The following is a 25,643-nucleotide window of genomic DNA, read 5'->3' as shown; positions in this document are numbered from 1 at the left end:
TTCCACCATTTCCACAAGACCACCCTACACCCAGTACCTGATAGAAGGGTGAAATATTTGGGCCATCAGTCCAGACTTAGAGAACACTATTTTTGGACAAAAAGATGATTTTTATTTCTTGAGATTCTTATGAGTCTTTAGACTTCTTTATTTCTGGAGGCAATGTCATTGATCATATTAAAGTTTGGGTTTGATAAGGGTTTGAACACTAAAGGAATCAAAATGTAGGGTGATGAGACACAATATGGATATAGAATTAGGTATGATTGCATTGATTGGTGGAGCAGGATAAAGTGAGGGGGGATATCTTGGCACACCTTCTGCTTCTTACCCTTTTTTTTTCCAAATTTGAGGAGAAAACTGCTCTGGTAAAGATTTATACTTCTCCCAATTAACCCAAATTTTAATCTGTTCAAAATTTTGAACTCTTTTATGCTGTGGACTCAGACATAGCAATAATGGGTTGGGAAGCCAAATATATTTTACCTTTCTCCATTGCAAGCAGTAGAAAACCAATTTTTCTGTTTTGTTTTTCAGACTTTTCACATGAAAAAAATTAGTTATCTGGGAGATGGCATTTACACTTATTTGCATTTACTTTGTACTGCTAACATCTCAGAATGTTCCTACATACTTCAGGCTCTATAGGGTACGTGCTAAAGCTGAGACACTGCTGCAAATTAACTTATACAATTTTTAGTTTTCACATAGCATGATCCTCCCATGAACTGAGATTCATAGTCATGCAATGACTTAAGGGATGCTGATTGGGTGAGAACATTGGGGAAAATAGACTTCTCTTCCCTAAATGAGTGAGAAAATAATGTTTCTTGGCCCCAGCAGAAAGGGAGTGCCATCTAACAGTGATACATTTTTCTGAAGCTAGACTATGCCTTCCTTCTGCTCTTAGTTAAGTTATTAAATGGCAGTTGTCATTTTGATGTGAGACAACCACTGTCACGCAGACAGAACATCACAAGCAAACCTCCCCTACTTTTACCTGATGTTCACTCTAATGCACTTCCAATGGTGTTCACTGGATAACAGAGAACCAAAACACTGCAGATGATGGAAACCTGAAGTAAAATCAGAAGATGCTGGAAACACTCAACAGGTGAGGAGAAAGAAAAAAATAACATTTGAAGTCTTCCAGCAAAAGATATTTGCCCTGAAACATGAGCTCTTCTTTCCACAGATATTGTCCAACATGCTGAATATTTCCAACATTTTCTCTTTATATTTTACTGGATAACATCTGGCCAGGGGCTAGAGTCATATAGCACTTCTTCTTCAAGCTTGACTGAAATATGCCACTTGCTACACACCCCTGAATACTTATAGGCCTTTCCCAATCTCCATTATTTATAATAGTTTGAAGAGTTTCAGGATTTTGATCTGGTGTGAATACGGAGAAGGCGGGAACTGCTCAGTGGGTCAGGCAGCATCTGTGGAGATTGTAACACTATTAACATTTTGTACAGCTGACCTTTCATCAGAAATGCCATTGTTCTGATGACAGGTCACTGGTATAAAACATTACAAAAGAAGGAGTTGATAGAACTCAGCAGCCCCATCTGTGTAGTGAACTAGACAGTCACCCCTCTAGGTCTTGATCCAAAACATCAACTGTCCATTTCCTTCCACAGATGCACCCTGATCCATTCACTTCCTCCAGCACCTTGTTGCTCCAGATTCAGCATCTATTGTTTCTTGTGTTGGCATAAAACATTGACTCTGCTTCTATCTATGTACTCTTACTCTGAAATACAGCTCCGATGAAGTCAATAAACTAAACACCAGAACTGTGCACTGAGCGTTTACAAAAACATTAATTGATACTCCCAAATATATTTTACTAAACATACATACAACCTCACTGATAAATAGTAATATTTTATATTCACATCTGAAATGTGTATCAAACCTCCATACAGACTCAGAGAACTGGTAGACTAAAAACTGGCCCAATTTTAATGCAAAGAGCTACCCATGTGTGTTTAGTTCAAAAGGGAAGATAATTAATTCAAACATTGAGAGTCAGCACCACTTCTAATGGGTTTTAGTAGAAGGTCTTTTGTTGAGCGTATGTACACTCGTAATTAAAGGTGTAAAATGAGATCAGCTCAGATCAATGTTCTGGTGTCTTCAAGTGTTTTGACTTCAAACTTTTCATTATGGTGCATTCAGATTTTTTTTGACAAATAATTCAGATAAGGATTTGGATTACAGTGAATAATTACCATGTCTGAATGGAATAAACATGCTCATTTTCTTTTTATTCCCTCGGTCCTTGGAGACTTGAATTGCAAACACGCAAGTTCTGACAGCCTGCACTTCTTACAATGCAGAAGGATATCATCTGTTGGTGACACTGACCCTGGGATTTATGCAACAGAGCTGTCATTTATTTTTAGTGTGTAACAGGGTGGCTGGAAGATTTCTGACGAGTGCCTTGGGTGATATTCAGACATGCCTAACAGCCTCTTTGCTCTAGTATCCGGCCTCTCATTAGTTATAGCAAGGAAGCTTACACATTAATGATTTCAAACTGAAAATGAGCAAATACTAGAGCCACGGTTATTGCTTCATTCTGGGTTAAATTCTGACCTCAACTGCTCAGTGTGCTTTGACTTGTGAACACATGCACTCAAATCCAAAATCATGCTGGTAGGTGAATCAGTTGCTGTCACGAAGTATGAAACAGGTAAGATTGTGGGTATGTCAGAGAGAATAAGTCAAAAGGTTGCAGGGAAATATGGTGGGATTGCTTTGCATGGACTTTACGGGCTGAAAGGTTTCTTTCCATGCCTTGCGAAGTATTAAAACACTAAAATGAACTGTGCTGCATAAATTCAAGACTATTGTTAATCTAGGCTCCACAGTGCCCTGAGGCAACACTGTGCCCAAGACAGTAAGGAATTGCAGAGCAACACTTTCAGTACGCTGGATGAACTCAGCAGGTCGGGCAGCATCAGTTAGAAACGATGAGTCGACGTTTCGGGCCGGAACCCTTCGTCAGGACTGAAGAATGAAAGATGGGGAAGGATTTGAAGAATGCTTGCAGCTTCAGTTAGAAAGTTGTGAACACAGCTTTATCAAGCACATAAACCACCCCCTCCTCCACTGATTCAATCTACGCTTCCTGCTTCCAACATAATCAAAGACCCCTCCCTCTCCAATCATTCCCTCCGCCTGCTCAGCAGGATATCCAAAAGCTTGAGAGCAAATACCACCTTAGACAGCTACTATCCTGCTCTTATCGGACTCTGCACTGGACCTGTCATGACGATGAGGAAGCAGTGTGCATGTGGCAAAATCTGCAAGAATGATCGCAGCTTGAAGCAAGGATGAAGTGTTTGGCGGGAGCAGGAGCAGCACAACGCACAGGTAACCAACCTGGTGAGACGAAGGAGTGGTTAGGCCCGGAGTCACCCCATACTGCCCGGAACCTCCAAGTGTTGCAAACTAATCCCTCTAACATGAAGTCAAACAGGAGATGGATCAAATGGCCTGCAGCTAACATGACTTCACTGTGGAAGTAGTTTGATGAAGATGTTAACCAAATTCTGGAGGCAACGGTGATAGGAAGCTGCAAGCCATGACAACAATTGTCAGCATCGCAGCTGAACGGTTCGGAGAAGAGGAGAAGGAAGGCTCTCCAAGTACGCAGGACTGGTCAGCAACTATCAGCAGGCTTGATGGAGAGCGAAGTGTCTGCCAGTGGAAGTTGGTTGTAGGGGATATGCAGCCCGTTTCTTAGTTACAGCCTTCAGCAATTTGGGCATCGAGGGAGAGAGGAAGAGGAGAGCCATCCGCAGTACCACCGATGCGGCAGAGTGGGAGGGCCTCAAGATGGCTGTGGCTCAAAAGAGGGGAGCCATGGTGTCATAAGTAGCTAGCCTCGGCTGGGTCACCTGGAGGAGGTTGTATGATGTTGAAAGACCCGAAACACCCGATGATTCCAGGAACATCACTGAAGATGTGTCCAGAAGCATCAGTACATGTATGTACACAACACTAAATAGTGAACTCTTAGTTTCCCAATATACCTCATCATGACCGTTGCACTTTGTTTGTTTTCCTGTTGATTATTTTCGCTGTAACTACAGCACGATATACTGTATTCTGTTTATTTTTACTACCTTGGTGTAATTATGTATAGTTGATTTGTCTTGGTGACATGAAAGCATTAGTGGCGGACCAATTGATTCGCAGAGGGAGAGAGAGCTTCGCACGGGTCAGGAAGAAGACTTTTAAAAAAGGAGCATTTTGTGGGGCTTGGCACATTAGCGGTAGACCAATAGATACTCGATTCATTAGCAGGAGCAACTAAAAGTAAAGCAGGGTAAAAGTGGAGCGGCCAATGTATGAGTGGACCAGTGTAGGAGAGGGAACTTGAGGCTTTGGCAGGGAGGCATAGGTAAGTAGCAGGTAAGACTGTTATAATTGTTGAATAAAGTTCCACTAAATTATAACTAATTAAATAAAGTAGGGACGAAGCAGGATGAGGCGATGTGCTGTAGCTGCATGATGTGGGAGCTGGTGGACTCCATTGTAGTTCCTGGTGACCACATCCACAGCAAGTGTTGGCTGCTCGAGGAACTCTGGTTCAAAGTTGATAACACTGTAGCACATCAGGGCAGGAGGGAGTTACCTGGATTCTTTATTCCAGGAAGTAGTCACACCCATTAAATTAACTGCCTCAAGTTCAGTGTGTGGTCAGGGACAAGAGGGTGTGACTGCGAGTGAGGTGAGTAGAGGGATCCAAGAGACATGGCTGGAGGAGCCTCAGCCCTTGAGCTTCTCCAACAGGTCTGAGATTCTTGCTCCCTGTGTAGATGAGAGTGGGGCCTGTAGGAAGGATGAGCAACCTAACTGTGGCACTGTGGTTCCGGGAGCCATTCAAGAGGGAGGAGGGAAGAGAAATTTAGTGGTCATTGGGGATAGTATAGTCAGGGGAATAAACAAAATTCTTTGTCATGAGGATAGAGTATCCTGAAGGCTGTGTTGCCTGCCTGATGCCCCAATTCGTGATATCTTATCTGACCTGCAGAGAAATTTGCAGTGGGAGGGGAAAATACGGTTGTCGTGGTCTATATGGGTACCAACAACATAGGTAGAATGAGGAAAGACTGTCCGCTGAAGGAATTTGAGCAGCTATGGATTAAATTAAAAACCACAACCAAAAAGATGGCAATCTCTGGATTACTACCTAACCCACGTGCAAATTGGCATTGGGGAAGTAGATTAGAGAGTTAAATGCATGGCTGAAGAATAGGTGTGGGAGAAGTTGGTTTGAATTCATCAGAAGTTGGCACCAGCATTGGGAAAGGAGAGAGCTGTACCAATGAAATCTGCTCCACTTGAACAGTGACAGGACCTGGATCTGGGGAAATCACATAACTAGGGCAGTGGATAAGGCTTTAAACTAAATGGTAGGGGGTGTGGATTCAACAAATTGGAGAAGTATAGATAAAGTAAAAGCAAAAAGAGTGGTTAAAGATAAAGAAAAAGCAAAAGATAAGAAAAGAGAAAAGTAAGAGTAGAGTAAAGAAAAATGAAGTGCAAAAGAGAAAAAGATTACAAGATTTTAAAAGCACGAAGAGTGTAAGGGCACTTTATCTGAATACCCTTAGAATTTGAAATAAGGTCAGTGAACTTGTGGCACTAAACAGTGCAAAGGGGGATGATTTAGAGTCCATTACAGAAACGTGGTTGCAGGGTGGACAGGATTGGGAATTAAATATCCAAGGTTATCAGGTAATACGGAAGGATAGGCAGGATAGTAATGGAGGAGGGTAATGCTCTTAATTAAGGATGATATCAGGGTGATAGTGAGAGATGATATAAGATATAAGGAGCCAAATGTTAAATTGATCTGGGTAAAGATTAGGAATAGTAAAGGGGAAAAAAATCATTGGAAGGAGTTGTCTATCGGTCACTGAATAGTAGCATTACAGTGGAACAGGCAATAAACAGAGAAATATCTGAGGCATGTAAGAATTGACCAGCAGTTATCATGAGGGCCTTTAACTTTCACATAGATTGGGTGAATCAAGTTGGTGAAGGCAGTCTTGAGAAGCACTTCATAGAATGCATCCGTGATGGCTTTCTTGAACAGCAGGTTGCTGATCCTACAAGGGAACATGCTAGCTTAGATCTGGCCCTTTGCAATGAGAAAGATAAAATTAGTGACCTTGTAGTTAGGGATCCTCATGGAAAGAGTGATTACAGTATGACTGAGTTTTTTGTACAAATGGAGGGTGCAATAGTTCAATTGAAAAACAGTATTATGTCTAAACAATGGGATGAGGGAAGATTTGGGTAGTGTAGACTGGGAACACAGGCTATATGGGGAGACGGTTGAGAAACAGTGAAAGACTTTCAAAGAGATTTTTCACAGTGCTAAACAAAAGTATATTCCCATTAAAAGCAAGGACAGTAAAGGTAGGAAGAGCTAGCCTTGAATAACTAAGGAAATAAAAGAAGGCATCAAACTAAAAGCTCCTGCATACAAAATCACCAAAAGAGGTGGGAAACTGGAAGACTGGAAAGAATTTAAAAGGGCAACAAAGAACCACAAGGCGAGCAATAAAGTAAGGGAAGATAGATCATGAAAATAAACTAGCACAAAATATAAAAACCGACAGTAAAAGTTTTTATAATTATATAAAATGGAAAAGGGTGGCTGAAGCAAATGTTGGTTCCTTGGAGGATGAAAAGAGGGAATTGATATTGGGTAATGAGGAAATGGCAGAGGCTTTGAATGACAATTTTGTGTCGGTCTTCATGGTGGAAGACACGTCTAACATGCCAAAGAGAGATGTCATGGATGCAGTGGGAGGTGAGGACCTCAATACAATAGCTATCACTAAAGAGGTAGTTCTGAGCAAAGCTGTGGGCCTGAAGATAGATAAGTCCACTGGTCCTGATGGAAGGCATCCCAGGCTACTGAAAGAAATGGCAGAGGTTACACTAGAGGCTTTGGTGATAACTTACCAAAATTCTCTGCACTCTGGGCAGGTCCCGGCAGATTGGAAGACGGCAAATGTCATGCCACTGTTCAAAAAAGGATATAGGCAAAAGTCAGGTAACTATAGGCCAGTTAGTTTAACATCTGTAGTTGGGAAAATGCTTGAAGCTATCATTAAAGAAGAAAAGGCGAGGCCTCTGGAAAGAAATGGATCCATCAGGCAGATGCAGCATGGATTCAGCAAAGGCAGGTCCTGTTTGACAAAATTTCTAGAGTCCTTTGAGAATATAACGAGCACAATGAACAGAGGGGAACAGATGGACGTTCTTTACTTGGATTTCCAGAAGGTGTTTGATAAAGTGCAGCATAAAAGATTTATCCATAAGATAAGGATGCATAAGAGTTGGGGGCGATGTATTAGCATGGATAGAGGATTGGTTAACTAATAAAGAACAGAGAGTTGGGCTACTTGGATGTTACTCTGGTTGGCAATCAGTGGTGAGTGGTGTGCCATAGGTGTTGGTGCTGGGCCCACAACTGTTCACAATATATATTAACGATCAGGAAGAGGGGACCCAGTGTAGTGTATCTAAGTTTGCTGATGACACTAAATTGAGTGGAAAAGCAAATTGTGCAGAAGATACAGAGAGTTTGCAGAGAGATATGGATGGGTTAAGTAAGTGGGCGAGGGTCTGGCAGATGGAGTACAATGTTGGTAAAAGTGAGGTCATCCACTATGCAAGGAAAAATGGAAAAGCAGATTATTAATTCGATGGGAAAAAAACTGCAGCATGCTGTACAGAAGGACTTGGGAGTACCTGTGTATGAATCACAAAGGCTGGTTTGCAGGTGTAGCAGGCTATCAAGAAGGCAAATGGAATGTTGGCCTTCGTTGCTAGAGGGATTGAATTTAAGAGCAGGGAGGTTATGCTGCAACTGTACAGGGTACTGATGAGGCCACACCTGGAGTACTGCATACAGATATGGTTTCTCCTTCCTTGAGGAAGGATATACTGGCTTTGGAGGCGGAGCAAAGGAGGTTTACCAGGTTGATTCCAGATATGAAGGGGTTCGACTATAAGGAAATATTGGGTCTCCTGGGACTGCACTCGCTGGAATTCAGAAGAATGAGAGGAGATCTTACATAAAATTTTAAAAGGGATAGATAAGATAAAAGCAGGAAAGTTGCTTCCACTGATAGGTGAGAGTAGAACGAGGGGACATAGCCTCAAGATTTGGGGGAGTAAATTTAGGATGGAGATGAGGAGAAAATGCATTTCCCAGCAAATGGTGAATCTGTAGAATCCTTTGCCCAGTGAAGCAGTGGAGGCTACCTCAGTAAATATATTTAAGACAAGGTTGGATAAATTTTTTGCATAGTAGAGGAATTAAGTGTTCTGGGGAAAAGGCAGAAACTTATTCAATTTATAAATGTAATATCTGAGATAAAGAAAATGTATATTTTTTATATTTATTTTCTATTGCCATTTGAAATTATTGATCATCTGCCTTTTGCTTTGTATTCTCAACAAGAAGAAGCATGTTAGCTTCTGAGTCTACCTTTCAGAAGATGGTAAAATAATTACTACGCTTCTCAGTTTAATTCATATATCCTAAAAAGCTTGAAGTTTCTTCACAGAGACACTCAATTTATTGGGTGAATTGATTCTTGTTATTAATTCCTACAAGGAGAAAAAATAAGCAACCATTTTATTGCATTTACAATATAACAAAATATCCCAAGGTGCTTGACAGGGGCATCAGCAAACACAATCAATGGAGTCATGGTAGTGGTGACAGGTCTGTCAACCTAAAAAGAGAAAGGTCATATGCAGCCAGTGAGGATTGGAGGTCATATGACTGGTGAACTTGTGAGTGTTCCAAACTTTCTGTAAATGTGGGGTAGATAGGAAGACTCGTGTAAGTAACTGTGTAAAACTTCCCTTGAATACAGCAAGTGAGTCATTTTTGGTCTGATTTTACTGAGTGTCCTGGTCAACACAGAGCTGACTGTTCAAACTGGAAGACTGAACAAGCATTAGATTTCCCTTTGTCCACATGTAGGATCTATTACCCTCTATTATACTTGAAATATGTTCCAGCAACTTTAATGCCATATTTTTCAAGACAGGATTTGGACTCTTAATAAACATTTGTTGTGTTCTTCTCTTTTTGTAAATATAATAAACACTGTATGGAAGGTTAAATCACCAACATTTGGGTTTTTCAGACTTCTGAGATGTGTGCAAAAAAGGAAATAATGGATATGTAATTGTGGGCCAAGTTAAACGTGGTTTCACAATTTAATGAGGAATGGTCCCCAAACACCTAGAAAATATTACACTAAGAGTTCTCATTTCAACAATTGACATTAATAGGTACCTTACTAGATGAAGTAGAGCTTTTTCTTACAATATCTGCAAATATTGTCCACCTCTGCACTAAAACTAAACAGGTGTGAACTTTCATAATTTATACTTCTGTGTTCTTCAAAAATCTTTCTCCCTACGTGTAAATAACAATGTACTAAGTATCAGTGCCTAGTTGAAAGGTATATGTGCAGTAACAGCACAGAGCTATTGGACTGAACCTTGGGTTCTACTGCTCTGAGTGAACAGAGTATGTGAAATGCTGTAAATTGTTAAGAAACTTGAGCATTTAAACTCCAGATAAAATGCCTGTTTAATTAAAGCCACAACATCATGACTTGCTGCTAACTTTGGCAGAACAGGAGTCTAGAATGGGTTAATTTCTACATCTTCACTTGCATTAAGTTCCTCAGTCTATTTCTTGGAGTGAAATAGCATGAGAATATAGATTCACAAATCAGCCTGCTTGAACCCAGAGTAGTAACTAATCCAGAACTTGATCTGACAATTAGAGTCTATTTAAAAGCACAATCGTAGAACTAATCTTCAATTGTCTGAGATGGACCTCAACAAACAGAGAGATTTCCTCTTTTAATTATATTCCACATAATCACGTAGCATTTTTAATTCTAAACCACTGCTGAAAGAAAACACATGCACAGCTCCAGTAGTGATGATTTTTGATTTGAGATGTTAAGTATTAGAACTAGGGCAATGTTAATGTAAGAGTGGATCTGTTTGACACAACAGTTCAGACATATTGAATCAATATTAGTCGACGAATGTTAGGTATTCTGCATCAAGTTTCTTTGCCTGTAGTTCAGCGAAGAAACCAGGTTCATTAGTTTACACTGCTCCCTTGGAGAAATGGCACTCAAGGTTCAAATCAGGCCATTCAGTCTTAGATCTCAAACTGTTGCTGCTTATGTACCTTTCAATAAACCATCTCACTATACCTTTCTTTCAGGTTAAGATAGTCAGATACTCATGTACATAATCATGACCAACTAATCAGTGAGTATTGAGGGAGGGCTGCACCACTGACTGGGATTCCCAGTACCTCTCCAAAGAACATTCCCACTTCCATTTGGTGAAGAACCAGGAGAGCTATTACTGGTGCTCTACCAAGGTTATATATTTCAGCAATATCTAAAACAGATGATCTGGCCACTTGTCTTCAGCTTTTTTTGACGCATTCCTGTGTACAAATTACACTTCCTAATTTTTTCAGGGGCCACACGTCAAGATATTTCATTGCTTCAAATCACTTTGGAAGGTGTTGAAGAAATAAAAGGCATAATATAAATTCAAACCCTTTCTTAGCATATTGGTTTTAATCAGATGAACAACTCCATCCGTATTAAATCTCCAGCAAGCCTGCTACACAGCATTTTCATTCAACCATTGCCAATATTTTATTGGACCAGCTGGCAGTGAGGACCAGCCACTGTGAGAAACTGTCAGCTAGCTACATTACATCCTGGACTTCTGAACAGCACAGAAGTGCAGAACAATAATTTCCCCCGGCCTAGATTCTCTCCTGAACCTAGGGACATTCTCTGATTTACTGAATTGAGGGGTCCTCATACAACCATCCACCATGGTCTACGAAATAAAATTATCAATTTTCACAAGAAACGGCTTTCTTTTAAATAAATTTTTATTTTATATTGATATTTTAATTAATTTACACCAATTAGTCAAATTTTTATATAGATACAATTCACTGTTTATTTTGATACCATGATGCACCACGTGACAAATAAAGCTAATCTCTTATATGATTTTCTTTTATTTTTTTCAATATTAATTCTCTTACGGATCATGGGTATATAATAGTTGTAGAAGTGTTTAAAAGACACTTAGACAGATATACAGATAGGAAAGGTTCAGAGGGACATGGGCTAAATACTGTGAAAAAAGAATTAGCTCAAGAAAACCCCTTGGTCTGCATAGTTGTTGGACCAAAGGGCCTTCTTTAGTGCTGCATAAATCTATGACTCTAAATAAAAAGTTAGAAGACTGTGAGAATACCCCTTGGTTGAGCTTTTTTAAACTGACTGAAGCCCAATTGATGATTGTAGCTTTCAGCATCTTTGGAGTTCACCAGTTATTAAAGTTTAGTGTGGTAATGGAACAAGCAAAGGAGTGATCACTTAAATGAACCAAGTCCGGCATGCTCGGCTCAATTGCCAGTCCAGAACTGTTCACATGACTGTGAACCACTGTAACTGCAAGGAGATACATTTATTTCATTACTCCCCAACCATACAGATCTGGCCAGACCCAGGGTGTGTTTCACTTGCTTGCTGTTGACGCCTGTGCAAGGACCTTGTCAAGCTGTTCCATTAAACTACTTATATCAACAACAACAATCTTCTACACCATGACAGGTACTTCCACAATGTAAATCTGTCCTGTGGATAGGGGTAGTTGCAGAAGCTGTTCTGCACATTTAAGATGCGGAACAGATTTGATCTCTGTAATTTCTGTATATGATCCAAAAGAGAAAGCTTTAATTATAAGTGAGAAATTCAACAAATCAAAAGTAAGGAAATACAGTTTAATATAGCATACAATTCTGATCACCCCTTTACAGGAAGGATGTGATAGCTTTGGAAAGGGTGCAGAAGAGGTTTACCAGAATGCTGTCTGGATTAGAGGGCAGGTGCCATAATGAAAAATTGGACAAAGTTGGGTTGTTTTCTCTGGAATTTGAGGGGAGATCTGATAAAGGTATTTAATATTATGGTATTTAATATTATGAGAAGTATAGAAAGCATAGAGAGCAAGGATCTTTTTCACAGGGGGCATGCACTTAAGTGGAGAGTGCTTAAGTTTAAAGGAGCTGTCAGGGGCAAGGTTTTTAAATATAAGGAGTGTTGGTTGCCTGGAATATGCTGTCTGGGGTGGTGGTAAAAGCAGATACATTAGGGATTTTTAAGAGACATTTAGATAGGCACATGAATGTGAGGGAATTGGAAAGACAGGTACTTAGTGTAGGCAGAGGAGATTAGTTGCCCATTTCATTTCTAATTTAATTGGTTCTGCACAACATTGTGGGCTGAAGGGATTGTTCTTGCGCTGTACTGTTCTATGTTCTATATTCTAAATGAAAGCCAAGATTTTTTAGGTTGATCAATTAGATTAGATTTTTAGGGGATAAATTATAAAGCTTTAAAGAGCTGGTCTATAATTACAACATGTGTTTTTATTGGTCTATGAGAATATTTATAACTGGACACAACAGAATCTTAGTCGTTCTTTTACTGTGGAGTATGAGAAGAGAAATATGCCTAATAACCAGTCCATAGACACATACAACACAAGCTCAGCTTGTAATCACATGATTGCACAATTGTGACCAATAAACTTCCCTGCCAATTTCTATGCCACATTATAACCAACAGCCATTTAAAAAAAAGTGCTGACTGGGATTTTGATCAAAGTGTATTTTGCATACATATCATTGGCAATATTACTCATTGAACCTCTCACTAAAACATTTTAATTTCAGTTTTATACCGTCAATAAAGCACACATCACACACACATACAGGGTAAAAGAGTTATTTACTGAACTGATGATCATCTGCTTTGCAATTCAATGATCTCTGATTAAAAGCTGTGACTTCCTCATGATTGGAATCACAGGCTGTGCCATGACCCAGGCACAGCTTTTATTGGTCATACTTCTGGCACTTTTAGTATGGCATAGTACCTGAGTGTGATGGTCATTTGGAAGAGTGGAATTGGAGGAAAGGGCAAAGAATTATCAATAGCTAAGCACCACTTGAGGGCAGTGGTTTAGAGGATAAGGCCCAAATGTGGGCACATGGGTCTCCTCTAGGTGGAAAAATTTCTGCATGATTCTAATTAACTGAGGGAAAGTTGAGAAACAGGAATTAACGTGCAGAATTGGGCCCAGGCGAAGATGATCTTTATTGTCCATCCTTAACTGGCCTTGATGAGCAGCTTGCTGGTGCACTTTTCATTAATTGGTGAAAAAACAGGCAGATTGCCAAGGTAAAGTGGAAATTTTGTCCTGCATACTGTCAATACAGATCCATTCATTACAGCATGCATTGAGGTCTTACAAGGGAAAGCAAGTTCAAGTCTAATTATCATTCAACCATACATAAATACACGTGAATACAGCCAATCGAAGCAGCATTCCTCTGGGAAGAGGTTGCAAGACACAGCACCAACAGTCATACACAATGCAAGGCACATATAAGATAGCACAAAAAAATGTAATAAAATAACAGAATGCAAAATAAACTGCTGCAATATAGGTAAAATACAGATAGCAAAGTCGACATCTATGGTGCAACGTCACAATGAGATATATTGTGAAGTCAACAGTCTATCTTTTTGTACTAGGGAAACATTCAACATTCAAATATTATAAAAGCAAGATAGATGTTGTCCTTGAGCCTTGTGGTATGTAATTCCAGATTTTTGTACCTTCTGCCCGATGGGAATGCACAGAAGAGAATGCCTGGGCTGGGTGGGATTTTTGATTATGTTACTCTCTTTACCAAAGCAACAAGAGGTTTAACATAGTCTGTGGTGTGGAGACTTGTTTCCATAATGTGCTGAGCTGTGTTCACAACTCTCTTCAGTTTCTTGATGTCAGGGCAAAGCAGTTGCCATACCAAGCTATAATGCTTCTAGATAGGCTTGGTATGGTAACTGCTTTCTCCATGACAGCAAGAATTTGCAGTTTCTTGCGGTCAAGGGTCTCGATAACAATTGGTGAGGGTCAAAGGGGCTAGAGCTAATGCATGCAATGAACAGTCTCTTAAGCACTTCATGAATTTAAATATCACAATTAGTTATAAGCAAACTATTTTCATTGAACTATATAATGAAATGTCAGATCAGAGGGGCAGTCGATTTATCAGAGGACTGCCTATAACCGCATAACAACTACAGCATGGAAACAGGCCATCTCGGCCCTTCTAGTCTGTGCCGAACTCTTACTCTCACCTAGTCCCACCGACCCGCACTCGGCCCATAACCCTCCATTCCTTTCCTGTCCATATATCTATCCAATTTAACTTGAAATGACAACATTGAACCTGCCTCAACCACTTCTGCTGGAAGCTCGTTCCACACAGCTACCACTCTCTGAGTAAAGAAGTTCCCCCTCATGTTACCACTAAACTTTTGCCCTTTAACTCTGAACTCATGTCCTCTTGTTTGAATCTCCCCCACTCTAAACAGAAAAAGCCTATCCACGTCAACTCTATCAATCCCCCTCATAATTTTAAATACCTCTATCAAGTCCCCCCTCAACTTCCTACGCTCCAAAGAATAAAGACCCAACTTGTTCAACCTTTCTCTGTAACTTAGGAGATGAAACCCAGGCAACATTCTAGTAAATCTCCTCTGTACTCTCTCAATTTTATTGACATCTTTCCTATAATTCGGTGACCAGAACTGTACAGAATACTCCAAATTTGGCCTTACCAATGCCTTATACAATTTCAACATTACATCCCAACTCCTAGACTCAGTGCTCTGATTTATAAAGGCCAGCATACCAAAAGCTTCCTTCACCACCCTATCCACATGAGATTCCACCTTCAGGGAGCCAAGCACCATTATTTCTAGATCCCTCTGTTCTGTCTTCATTCTTCAATGCCCTACCATTTACCCTGTATGTCCTATTTTGATTAGTCCTATCAAAATGTAGCACCTCACATTTATCAGCATTAAATTCCATCCGCCATCTTTCAGCCCGCTCTTCTAAGTGGTCTAAATCTCTCTGCAAGCTTTGAAAACCTACTTCATTACCCACAACTCCACCTATCTTAGAATCATTTGCATACTTATGAATCCAATTTACCACCCCATCATCCAGATCATTAATATATATGACAAACAACATTGGACCCAGTACAGATCCCTGAGGCACACCACCAAAGACCGACCTCCAATCTGACACACAGTTATCCACCACTACCCTCTGGCGTCTCCCATCCAGCCACTGCTGAATCCATTTTACTACTATAAGTTTTAGCATTTTGGTACCTTCGGACTCAAATGGAAGAACAATCAAATCTTAAAATGATCAAGAGCTAAGTATTGGAGGAGCTTTAACTAATAAAAGGGTTACTAGAGAAATTTAAGGCTAGGGTGGGTCTAAACTATGGAGGGATTTGGACAATTTTAAAATCAAGGTACAGTTTCATTAGATGCCAGGGCAGATCAGTGAAAAAAGGAGTAACAGGTGACTGGACTTGGTGTCAGTTTTGGATGTCTCCAAATTTATGAAGAGTGTTCTGAATTCTACAGTCAACCCGAAGTGTTGTTTGTTCATTAAACTGTTCATAGCTACTCTATCCAAATGCTACACTTACTCAATAGGCAATGCCTGGCACATTGCTACAAACCACAAGCAATGAATAATCTAACAGTCTGGTTTTGTACAACTTTAGAAATGGAAATTTTCTTCAGTTCCAGCAGTTAAACCAAACAGTTTAATATCACACATTCCCAATGATATTTCAGGCCCTTTGGAAGATGTTGCTCCCCAGTGGAGCAATTTCAAAGTCACACTGCATTTTTAACAATTTTCTTCTGCTCATTGCACCCATCCATGTTTACCAATTTATAAATAATAAGTACAGTCAGGAACTTGGCAAAATGCACTGAAAATGCAACTCCATTTAAAGACAGTTAAAGTACAGATTAAAATGTTGGTACAACTGTACATTGCTAACGTTTGCTCATTTTACATCTTAGGATTCCCCTTAAACTATTAAGAGCCTGTTAGATCTAAACTTGTGATTAAACTGTAATACAGGCTTTGAATTGCATCACAATTTTCTCTGTGGGTGTTGCAAGACAGCGAAAACAGTGTTGCTTGACTTAATAGGACCTTGCGCGATACAGTGAGTTATTTCTGTTCCAGATACAATAACATTGCTCTGCTGGTTTAGAGTCTAATGAAAAATACAGTGCAGCTGCCAGGATTTCGGGCAAGACATTTTGGCAAATTAATGATAGACACTTTTTCTTTAACAATGTCACTTCATGAAAGTGCATCATCACAGATTGCTAATGTTTCAGCCTCTATTTTAAGCCGGTACAAGACAAAGACAAATAACATATTTTGTTTCCAGAAGATTGGGATTGACATGGGGCTTCCACGATTATACAAATTATATTATTTATTTATTTATTCATTGAGATACGGCATGGAATCGGCTCTTCGAGTAGCGCAGCACAGCAACCCTTGATTTAACCTTACCCTAATCACAGTCTACTATCTGACTGTGTTAGCAGGACTGTGGGAGGAAACCAGAGCACCTGGAGTAAATACATACGTTCCATAGGGAGGACATACATCCTTACAGATGACATCGAAATTGACCTCTATACTCTGATACTCTGAGCTGTAATAGTGTTGCGCTAACCACTACGCCACTGTGGTACCCAATTTTTTAAATGGTGATTAAATGGAGATGGTCATGGGCTGTGACACTTCGGGAAAAGCAAACATCTTCGGGATTGGGGGCCTCTGCACAGTTTAACTTGTTCAAGGTCCTCTTAAATCTAATACTCAAGGCAACAAAGGGAAAAAAATACATCTGGTCCATCAAGTTCATGCTTATTTCCCAGACAAACAACTCCATTAATCCCACTCATCATCTCCTTAATTCCCTGTAGCTTTTAACTTATTTTCCCTCACATGCCCATCAACTACCCTTTCATTCTGCTACTATGAATCTAAGCGAAGGGACAATTTACAGCAGCCATTTAAACCGCCGCTCCATCTTTGAGTGAAGGAGGAAATCAGTGCAGCTGGAGGAAACATTCGTGGTCAGAGCGAGAAGATGAAACTTCTTTGGAACATCAACCAAGCTCAGGATTGAACCTGAGAAGACCACACGACATAGAAGCAGGTATAGGCCATATAGCCCATCAAGTCTGCTCCACCATTTGACCATGGCTGATTTATTTTCTCTTTCTACCCATAACCTCTGCCTCCTCCCCATAACCTCTGATGTCCTTACTAATCAAGAACCTATTAACGTCTGCTTGAAATATGCACAATGATTTGTCCTCCATGGCAGCCTATGACAATAAATTCCATAGATTCATCACACAAAGGCTAAAGAAATTCCTCCTCATCTCTGTTCTAAAGGGGCTTTCTTGTATTTTGAGGCTGTACCCTCTTGTCCTTGACCATTGGAAGCACTCATTCTAGTCCTTTCAATGTTCAATACACTTCAATCAATCTCCTCTCATTTTTCTAAACTCCAGTGAGCACAGGTCCAGATCCATCAAATGCTCCTCATACATTAAGTCTTTAATTCCTGGATTTATTTTTGTAAACCTCCTCTGGACCTTTTCTAATGCCAGCATATCATTTCTGAGCCATGGGGCTCAAAACTGCCCATAATACTCCAAAGGTGGTCTGGCTGATGCCTTATAAAGGCTCAACATTACATCCTTGCTTTTACATATAGTAACATAGTGGTTAGCGCTATGCTACTAGTACTCAGGCATCAGAGTTCAGAGTTCAGTACTGGCATCCTCTGTCAGAAGTATCTGTATGTCCTCCCCATGGAACTTGAGAGTTTTCCTCAGGTACACCCAAATCCAAAGATCTATCTGGTAGATTATTTAGTCATTGTAAATTGTCTCGTATTAAGTTAGTGTTAAATCAGAGTTGTGAGGGGTTGCTGGGAAGTGTGGCTCAAAGAGATGGAAGGGCTCTATCACTAAATAAATATTCTAGTCCTCTCCAAATTAATGTTAAAATTGCATTGGCTTTCCTTTCTACCGACTCAAACTGAAAGTTAACCAGAAGGGAATCCTGCACTTGGATTTCGAGGTCCCTATGCACCTCCAATTTCTGAATTTGCACCCCATTTAGAAAACAGTCTCCACCAAAGTGAATGAGCATATATTTCCCTATACTGTATTCCATCTGCCACTTCTTTGCTCATTCTCTTTTCTCCTCATATTCTTTCATAAGGAAATATGAAGCACAGTCAGATTTCAAAAGTTACAATACCAATGAAAGCACAGCATGAGCAAGTATCTTCCCTCAAATTACATCCCAGGTGCCAAGACAGAGTTTCCAGAAGCCCTGTCCTTTAACACATCCTGTGATGCGTTGGGCATGACAGATGAGCAGAGGCAGGGATCCTGGAAACTTATTGTGGAATTTTGACCAATAAAAATTCCCTGACTCCCAAAAAGATTACGAAGGCAATCCCAATTCCAGCCCCAATTTAATGCTGTCCACGGGGATTGTTCTTTCCTCATTATCCAAAATTCCCTTTGCGATTTTATAATCGTTACAACAGTCTCATTTCAATTCGTTGAGGTTTAATATTTTCTGCTCTGCTATTTTAATGTAGCAGATTATTTATCTGTTACAATATAATACTCTTTAATTCATACCAGAGAATTTATGGGGGATGCTGGTTTAAACAAGTAATTAAATGAGCTAAGTGCCTCGCTGTAATAGGCGTTGATCTGTAATTATCTTATTCTGAGACAAGAGGCTGGAACCACAGACGTACAGAAAGACGGATGTTATTTCTGAACAGCCCATTAAACACAGGCATGAAGCAGCAAGCAAAACAAGTAAATAGGCCAGGCATGAAATAAACAACAGTAAAGGAATAAGAAAGAAAAAACAATCAATTACTCACGTCATGACTAAGGACCTCAGTCTGTGTGGACTTATCTGCTTGTGAGGAGCGTTCCTTTTGTAAACTTCTACAACTATCCTGCAACAGAAATTGCACATTGCTTGTTATTTGCAACCATGCAGCATCCCACTGAATGCAAAATTAACCATGCAAGTTTACATCATTGAATAGATAATGGAGTTCTTTTCAATGTGCTGAATAAACTCAACAGATCATGCAGCATCTTCTGTATGGAGGGAAGTGTTCAAGACCCTTCATCTGCTCTGAAAGATAGAGGGGAAATAGCCAGTACAAAATGGTGGAGGAAGTGATAAGAGGACCAAAATGTAAAGGCAAAGATGTTTAGCTAAGTCTCTTCCAGGCATTTGTCAGACCAATTTTGAACCCTTTCACAAAGAGACAGATTGGTCCTGAAGATGGACCAGAGGGGAGTCACAAGAATAATCCCAGGGATCATTAAGGACCCCTATCACCAAGGTCATGCCTTATTCTCATTGCTCCCATCAGGAAGGAGATACAGAAGCCTGAAGGCGCACTCAACAATTCAGGAACAGTTTCTTCCCCTCTGTCATCCAATTTCCGAATAGACATTGAACCCAAGAATGCTATATTTCTACTTCTTTATTTCTATTTTTGCACCACTTATTTAACTTTATCATATACAATGTGAATGTCAAGCCATTTGGTGTATTTAAGGCAGATATTCAAAGGTTTTTGATTGGTAAGTTGGAGGGGTAAGGTTAAGGGTTACAAAGAATAGGTAGCAGAATGGAGTAGAAGAAAACATGCCATGGAAGATGCAGTCAAGCATAATCTAAGCAAACAGGGCAGTTTATTTGCAAAGTGCAAAATCATATGAACAGCAAGGAGATAACAGACAGTTAACTTGATTCAGACTGTGCATGATGTGAGCTGATCGCTCAGAATTGCACAGAGATTCTTGCCACACATGGTGTCTACCCATTAAACCTGCTCTGATTACTAATCACTTCCATAAAAGCAGTGGGCTAATAGGCATGCCCTTGAGCAATGCAATGCCTTGTTGACTCTAATCTCTGCAGAGATGCTTTGACACCTGCCTAAATTACATACTCAGTTCAGCCAGCTGTCAGAGGCAGAATAACCCAGAATCTCTCTGGCATTCACAAGCATTCAAAAACAATGAGAAATAAAAGATACTGCTAAATTTGTCTTTAAAATATAATAAGACCATAAGATATAGGAGCAGAAGTAGGCCATTCAGCCCATCGAGTCTGCTCCGCCATTCAATCATGGGCTGATCCAATTCTTCCAGTCATCTCCAGCCCCTACTTTCACCCCATACCCTTTGATGCCCTGGCTAATCAAGAAGCTATCTATCTCTGCCCTAAATACACCCAGTGACTTGGCCTCCACAGTCACTCATGGCAACAAATTCCACAGAGTTACCACCCTCTGACTAAAGTAATTTCTCTGCATCTCTGTTCTAAAAGGACGGCCTTCAATTCTGAAGTCGTACCTTCTTGTCTTGGAATCCCCTACCATGGGAAATAACTTTGCCGTATCTGATCTGGTCAGGCCTCTTAACATTCGGAATGTTTCTATGAGATCCCCCTTCATTCTCCTGAACTTCGGGGAATACAGCCCAAGAGCTGTCAGATGTTCCTCAGAAAGTAACCCTCTCATTCCTGGAATCATTCTCGTGAATCTTCTCTGAACCCTCTCCAATGTCAGTATATCCTTTCTAAAATAAGGAACCCAAAACTGCACACAATACTCCAAGTGTGGTCTCACTAGTGCATTATAGAGCCTCAACATCACATCCCTGCTCTTATATTCTATACCTCTAGAAATGAATGCCAAAATTGCATTCACCTTCTTCACAACTGACTCAACCTGCAGGTTAACCTTTAGGGTGTCTAGACTCTAGACTCCCAAGTCTCTGCATCTCTGCATTTTGAATTCTCTCCCCATCTAAATAATTGTCTGCCCATTTATTTCTTCCACCAGAATGCACGACCATACACTTTCCAACGTTGTATTTCATTTACCACTTCTTTGCCCATTCTCCTAACCTATCTCTCTGCAGGCTCTCTATTTCCTCAACATTACCCGTTCCTCTACCCATCTTTGTATCATCAGCAAATTTAGCCACAATTCCATTAATACCATAGTCCAAATCATTGATATTCATCGTAAAAAGCAGTGGTCCCAACACCAACTCCTGTGGAACTCCACTGGTAACTGGCAGCCAGCCAGAATAGGATCCCTTTATTCCCACTCTCTGTTTTCTGCCAACCAGCCAATGCTCCACCCATACTAGTAACTTCCCTGTAATTCCATGGGTTCTTATCTTGCTAAGCAGCCTCATGTGCGGCACTTTGTTAAAGGCCTTCTGAAAATCCAAGTACACCATGTCTACTGCATCTCCTTTATCTAACCTGCTTATAATTTCCTCAAAGAATTGCAGTAGGTTTGTCAGGCAGGATTTTCCATTCAGGAAACCATGTTGGCTTTGGCATATCTTGTCATGTGCCTCCAGGTACGCCATAATCTCATCCCTAATGATTGATTCCAACAACTTCCCAACCACTGATGTCAGGCTAACAGGTCTATAGTTTCCTTTTTTCTGCCTCCCACCCTTCTTAAGTAGCAGAGTAACGTTTGCAGTTTTCCAGTCATCTGGTACAATGCCAGAATCTATTGATTCTTGAAAGATCATCGTTAATGTCTCCGCAATCTCTCTAGCTACTTCTTTCAGAACCTGAGAGTGCATTCCATCAGGTCCAGGAGATTTATCCATCCTCAGACCATTAAGTTTCCTGAGCACCCTTTCAGTCATAATTTTCATTGCACAAACTTCACTTCCCTGACACTCTTGAAAGTCCAGTATACTGCAGACGTCTTTCACTGTGAAGACTGATGCAAAATATGCATTCAGTTCCTCTGCCATCTCTGCACCTCTCATTACAATATCTTCATTTAGTATTGGTCCTACATCTACCCTCGACTCTCTTTTACCCTTTATATACTTGAAAAAGCTTTTAGTATCTTCTTTGATATTAATCGCTAGCTTCCTCTCATAATTCATCTTTTCCTTCTGAATGACCTTCTTGGTTTCCTTCTGCAAGTTTTTAAAAGCTCCCCATCCTCTTATCTTCCCACTAGCTCTGGCTTCCTTGTATGCCCTCTCTTTTGCTTTTACATTGGTTCTGACTTCATTTGTTAGCCATGGTAGTGACCTTCTTCCCTTTGAAAATTTCTTCTTACTTGGGACATATCTGTCTTGCACTTCCCTCATTTTTCACAGAAACTCCAGCCATTGTTGCTGTGCTATCCTTCCTGCAAATGTCATTTTCCAGGCAACTTCAACCAGTTCCCTCTCATGCCATTGTAATTTCCTTTATTCCACTGAAATACCAACACATTGGATTTTCTTTTTTCCCTCTCAAATTTCAATGTGAACTCGATCATATTGTGATCACTGTTCCCTAGGGGTTCCTTAACCTTAAGCTGTCTTATCAGCTCGGATCAGTGCACAACACCCAATCCAACACAGCCGATCCCCTAGTGGGCTCAGCTACAAGCTGTTCTAAAAAGACATCACTTAGGCATTCTACAAATTCTCTCTCTTGAGGTCCAGTACTGACCTGGTTTTCCCAATCCACTTTCATGTGAAAATCCCCAACAATTATCATGACATTGCCTTTCTGACACACCTTTTCTATCTCCTGCTGTAATTTGTAATCCACATCCCGGCTGCTGTTTGGAGGCCTATATACAACTGCCATTAGGGTCCTTTTACCCTTGCCATTTCTTAACTCAACCCATAGAGACTCTACACCTTTCAATCCTATGTCATCTCTTTCTAATGATTTAATATTATCTCTTATACACAGAGCCACACCACCCCTTCTGCCTACTAACCTATCTTTCCAATATACTGTATATCCTTGGACGTTCAGCTCCCAATGGCCGTCATCCTTTAGTCACATTTCAGAGAAAAACAATATAATTAAAATGAAAACAACAGGAATTCTGCAGATGCTGGAAATTCAAGAAACATACATCAAAGTTGCTGGTGAATGCAGCAGGCCAAGCAGCATCTGTAGGAAGAGGTGCAGTCGACGTTTCAGGCCGAGACCCTTCGTCAGACGAAGGGTCTCGGCCTGAAACGTCGACTGCACCTCTTCCTACAGATGCTGCTTGGCCTGCTGTGTTCACCAGCAACTTTGATGTATAATTAAAATGATTTCAATTACAAAAAACATATAATTTACATCTCTCCCCTGCAAGCATTCCTCTCATCAGGTTTTATCTGAATACAACACTTCAGGCAGATTGCCTAGGTTAAGTGTTTGGAAATCTGTGGCAGTTAACAGGGGGTGAGCCCATGTTCAATGCCATTTCTCACCGATCTCGCTGATTAAAGCGTCAAACAAGACAGAAATCAACGAGGTCAAAAGCTGAAGGTGAGCAGGTGTTCAGCACCCTCTGTCTGTGTTTGACCACTCTCTCTCCCTCTTGCTTATTGCTCCCGGAGGAAGGAGCATGGGTTTGACAACTCTTCTTTTCACTCGATACTGTCAGAGGATGGTGCAGGAGTCTTGGGTCTTGGGCAAGGTTTAATCAAGACAGTTTGTGGATTGGACTCTATAGTTCATGTCATGGTGTGTTTCTAGTTTCTGGTCATTCCATTTTTTTATTGCTATTTTTTGAGATTTTGATCAAGGTGGACTGGCTTAATGAAGAATGCAGCACTAAATTGAACTAAACTGAATATTGCTAGACTATTTCAATGAATCTGTGGATTGATATTTTATATGTTGTGTAATTCGCTCTATTTTTGCTCTATTTCATTCTTTTTTGTGTACATTGGGGTTTAATGGTTTCTTTGAATAGGTTCTATGTATTTCTTGGTTTCATAGCTGTCTGTGGGAACACGAATCTTTGGGTTGTACACTGCATTCATACTTGGAAAATAAATATACCTTGAATCTTTGAATCTCACTGTGCACACTCACAATGTTTCCCATTTGTGGTGTGTTGCTTCAGGAAAGCTAACAGTATCATCAAGGATGCCTGCCACTGTGGCCATTCCTTTTTCTCTCTTCTGCCTTCTGAAGAAGATACAGAAGTTCAAAAACTTGAACAACTGAACTCTTCCCTACTGCTCTCAGACTCTTGAAACAATCACCTGTTTCTTATCCACTTCACTGTGGTGCTGCCTCATTCTTAGACTCCTAATTCTACCACTCTTAGTTATCCCATTGTTGTCATTTTAGCATGTCTTTTTGCACTATTTCAGATTGCACTGCTATCCTTGCACCATTAACCACTCGTCACTATATTTGTTGTTGAATATGTTATTATTGCATACACCACTTATGAGCTTCATGCAGTTAAGGAATTTCAATGCACCCTGGTGTATATGACAACAAACAACAAAATATGAATCTGAACTGGTAGCAATCAGCTGTGCAGAAATTCAGGACTTCTGTATTCACTCAGGCTTGAGTCTCACCTATGGTGATGTGTAGAAATTAGAGACTTCCACTCACCATCATAGATAAAGACTGGCATTTCCAAGTGGAAGTGTTGCCTTTGTTCATGGAAATTTCAGGTCAACGTAACCTCATTAAGTTAAATTACACTTGTTTTGTAATTCCAGCGGATTCACAGTTGAACAGCTGCCAACTTTTTGCACATCCCACACCAGATGGGGTAATACATTTGAATTAGATGGCATTTATGAATGGGATAAGACTTTTGACTTAAGTACAGCGATAGAAGACATGCTGTCTTATTTACACTTCAGAATGATCAGGCAGATGTCAATGGAGCCAGTTGCTCATTTATTTAGTTGGAAGGATATAAACCTTATTTTTAAAAAAATCATATGGCAGATTGTAGTAAGTTATTAATTTAATTTGAGAAAGTTCATCTTGGCAGGATGTCCCTCTATTATGAGATTGTGTTCTTTGGTCCAAGATTTACTCACTATAGGAAAGATTCTTTCCACACCCATTTGTGTTTAGGCCTTTCAATATTCAATTGGTGTCAAGGAGAGCCCGCCTCAGTCTTCTAAACTCCAGCGAGTATAGGCCCAGAGCCATCTGGCACACCTCATAGGTTAACCCTTTCATTCCTGGAATCATCCTCCACTGGAGCCTTTCTAATGACAGCATATCTTTTCTTTGTTGCAGTAAAGGTCCAAAAAATTCTCATAATGCTCCATGTGCAGTCTGACCAATGATTTATAAAGCCTCAGCATTACATGCTTGCTTTCACATTCTAGTCCTCTCAAAATGAATGCGAACATTGCACTTGCCTTTCTTATCACCGACTCAACCTGAAAATTAACTTTTAGGGAATCATGCATGAGGGCTTCCAAAAGTCCCTTTGCACCTCTGGTGTTTGAATTTTCTCCCCGTTTAGAAAATAGTCTACAACATATTCCTTCTACCAAACTGCATATCCATGCACTTCCTAGTATATTCCATCTGCAAGTTCTTTGCCCATTCACCTAATCTGTCTAAGTCCCTATGCAGACTCCCTGTTTCCTCAACACTACCTGCCACTCCACCTATATTCATATTGTCTGCAAACTTGGTCACAAAACCATCAGTTCTGTCCTCAAACT

At 40.3% G+C, this 25,643-nt stretch overlaps 1 protein-coding gene across 5 annotated transcripts in view; it reads right to left on the bottom strand.

Annotated features, from left to right (window-relative positions):
- ccser1 (coiled-coil serine-rich protein 1) overlaps nucleotides 1–25,643 on the bottom strand; it is a 1,394,127-nt gene that overhangs the window by 410,510 nt on the left and 957,974 nt on the right. For 4 of the 5 annotated variants that reach the window (XM_063046845.1, XM_063046846.1, XM_063046849.1 and 1 more), the window contains exon 9: nucleotides 19,022–19,099. In XM_063046845.1, coding sequence (XP_062902915.1) covers nucleotides 19,022–19,099 — 78 coding nt within the window. Of the gene's footprint in view, nucleotides 1–6,999; nucleotides 7,060–19,021; nucleotides 19,100–25,643 lie in introns of all 5 variants that reach the window. The other variant, XM_063046848.1, reaches the window with a different exon arrangement.

The sequence above is a fragment of the Mobula hypostoma genome, chromosome 4, assembly GCF_963921235.1.
Source record: "Mobula hypostoma chromosome 4, sMobHyp1.1, whole genome shotgun sequence".
NCBI classification, from domain to species: domain Eukaryota; kingdom Metazoa; phylum Chordata; class Chondrichthyes; order Myliobatiformes; family Myliobatidae; genus Mobula; species Mobula hypostoma.
Note: the sequence above shows the minus strand (reverse complement) of the source record. Positions and strands in the feature narration are given on the sequence as shown.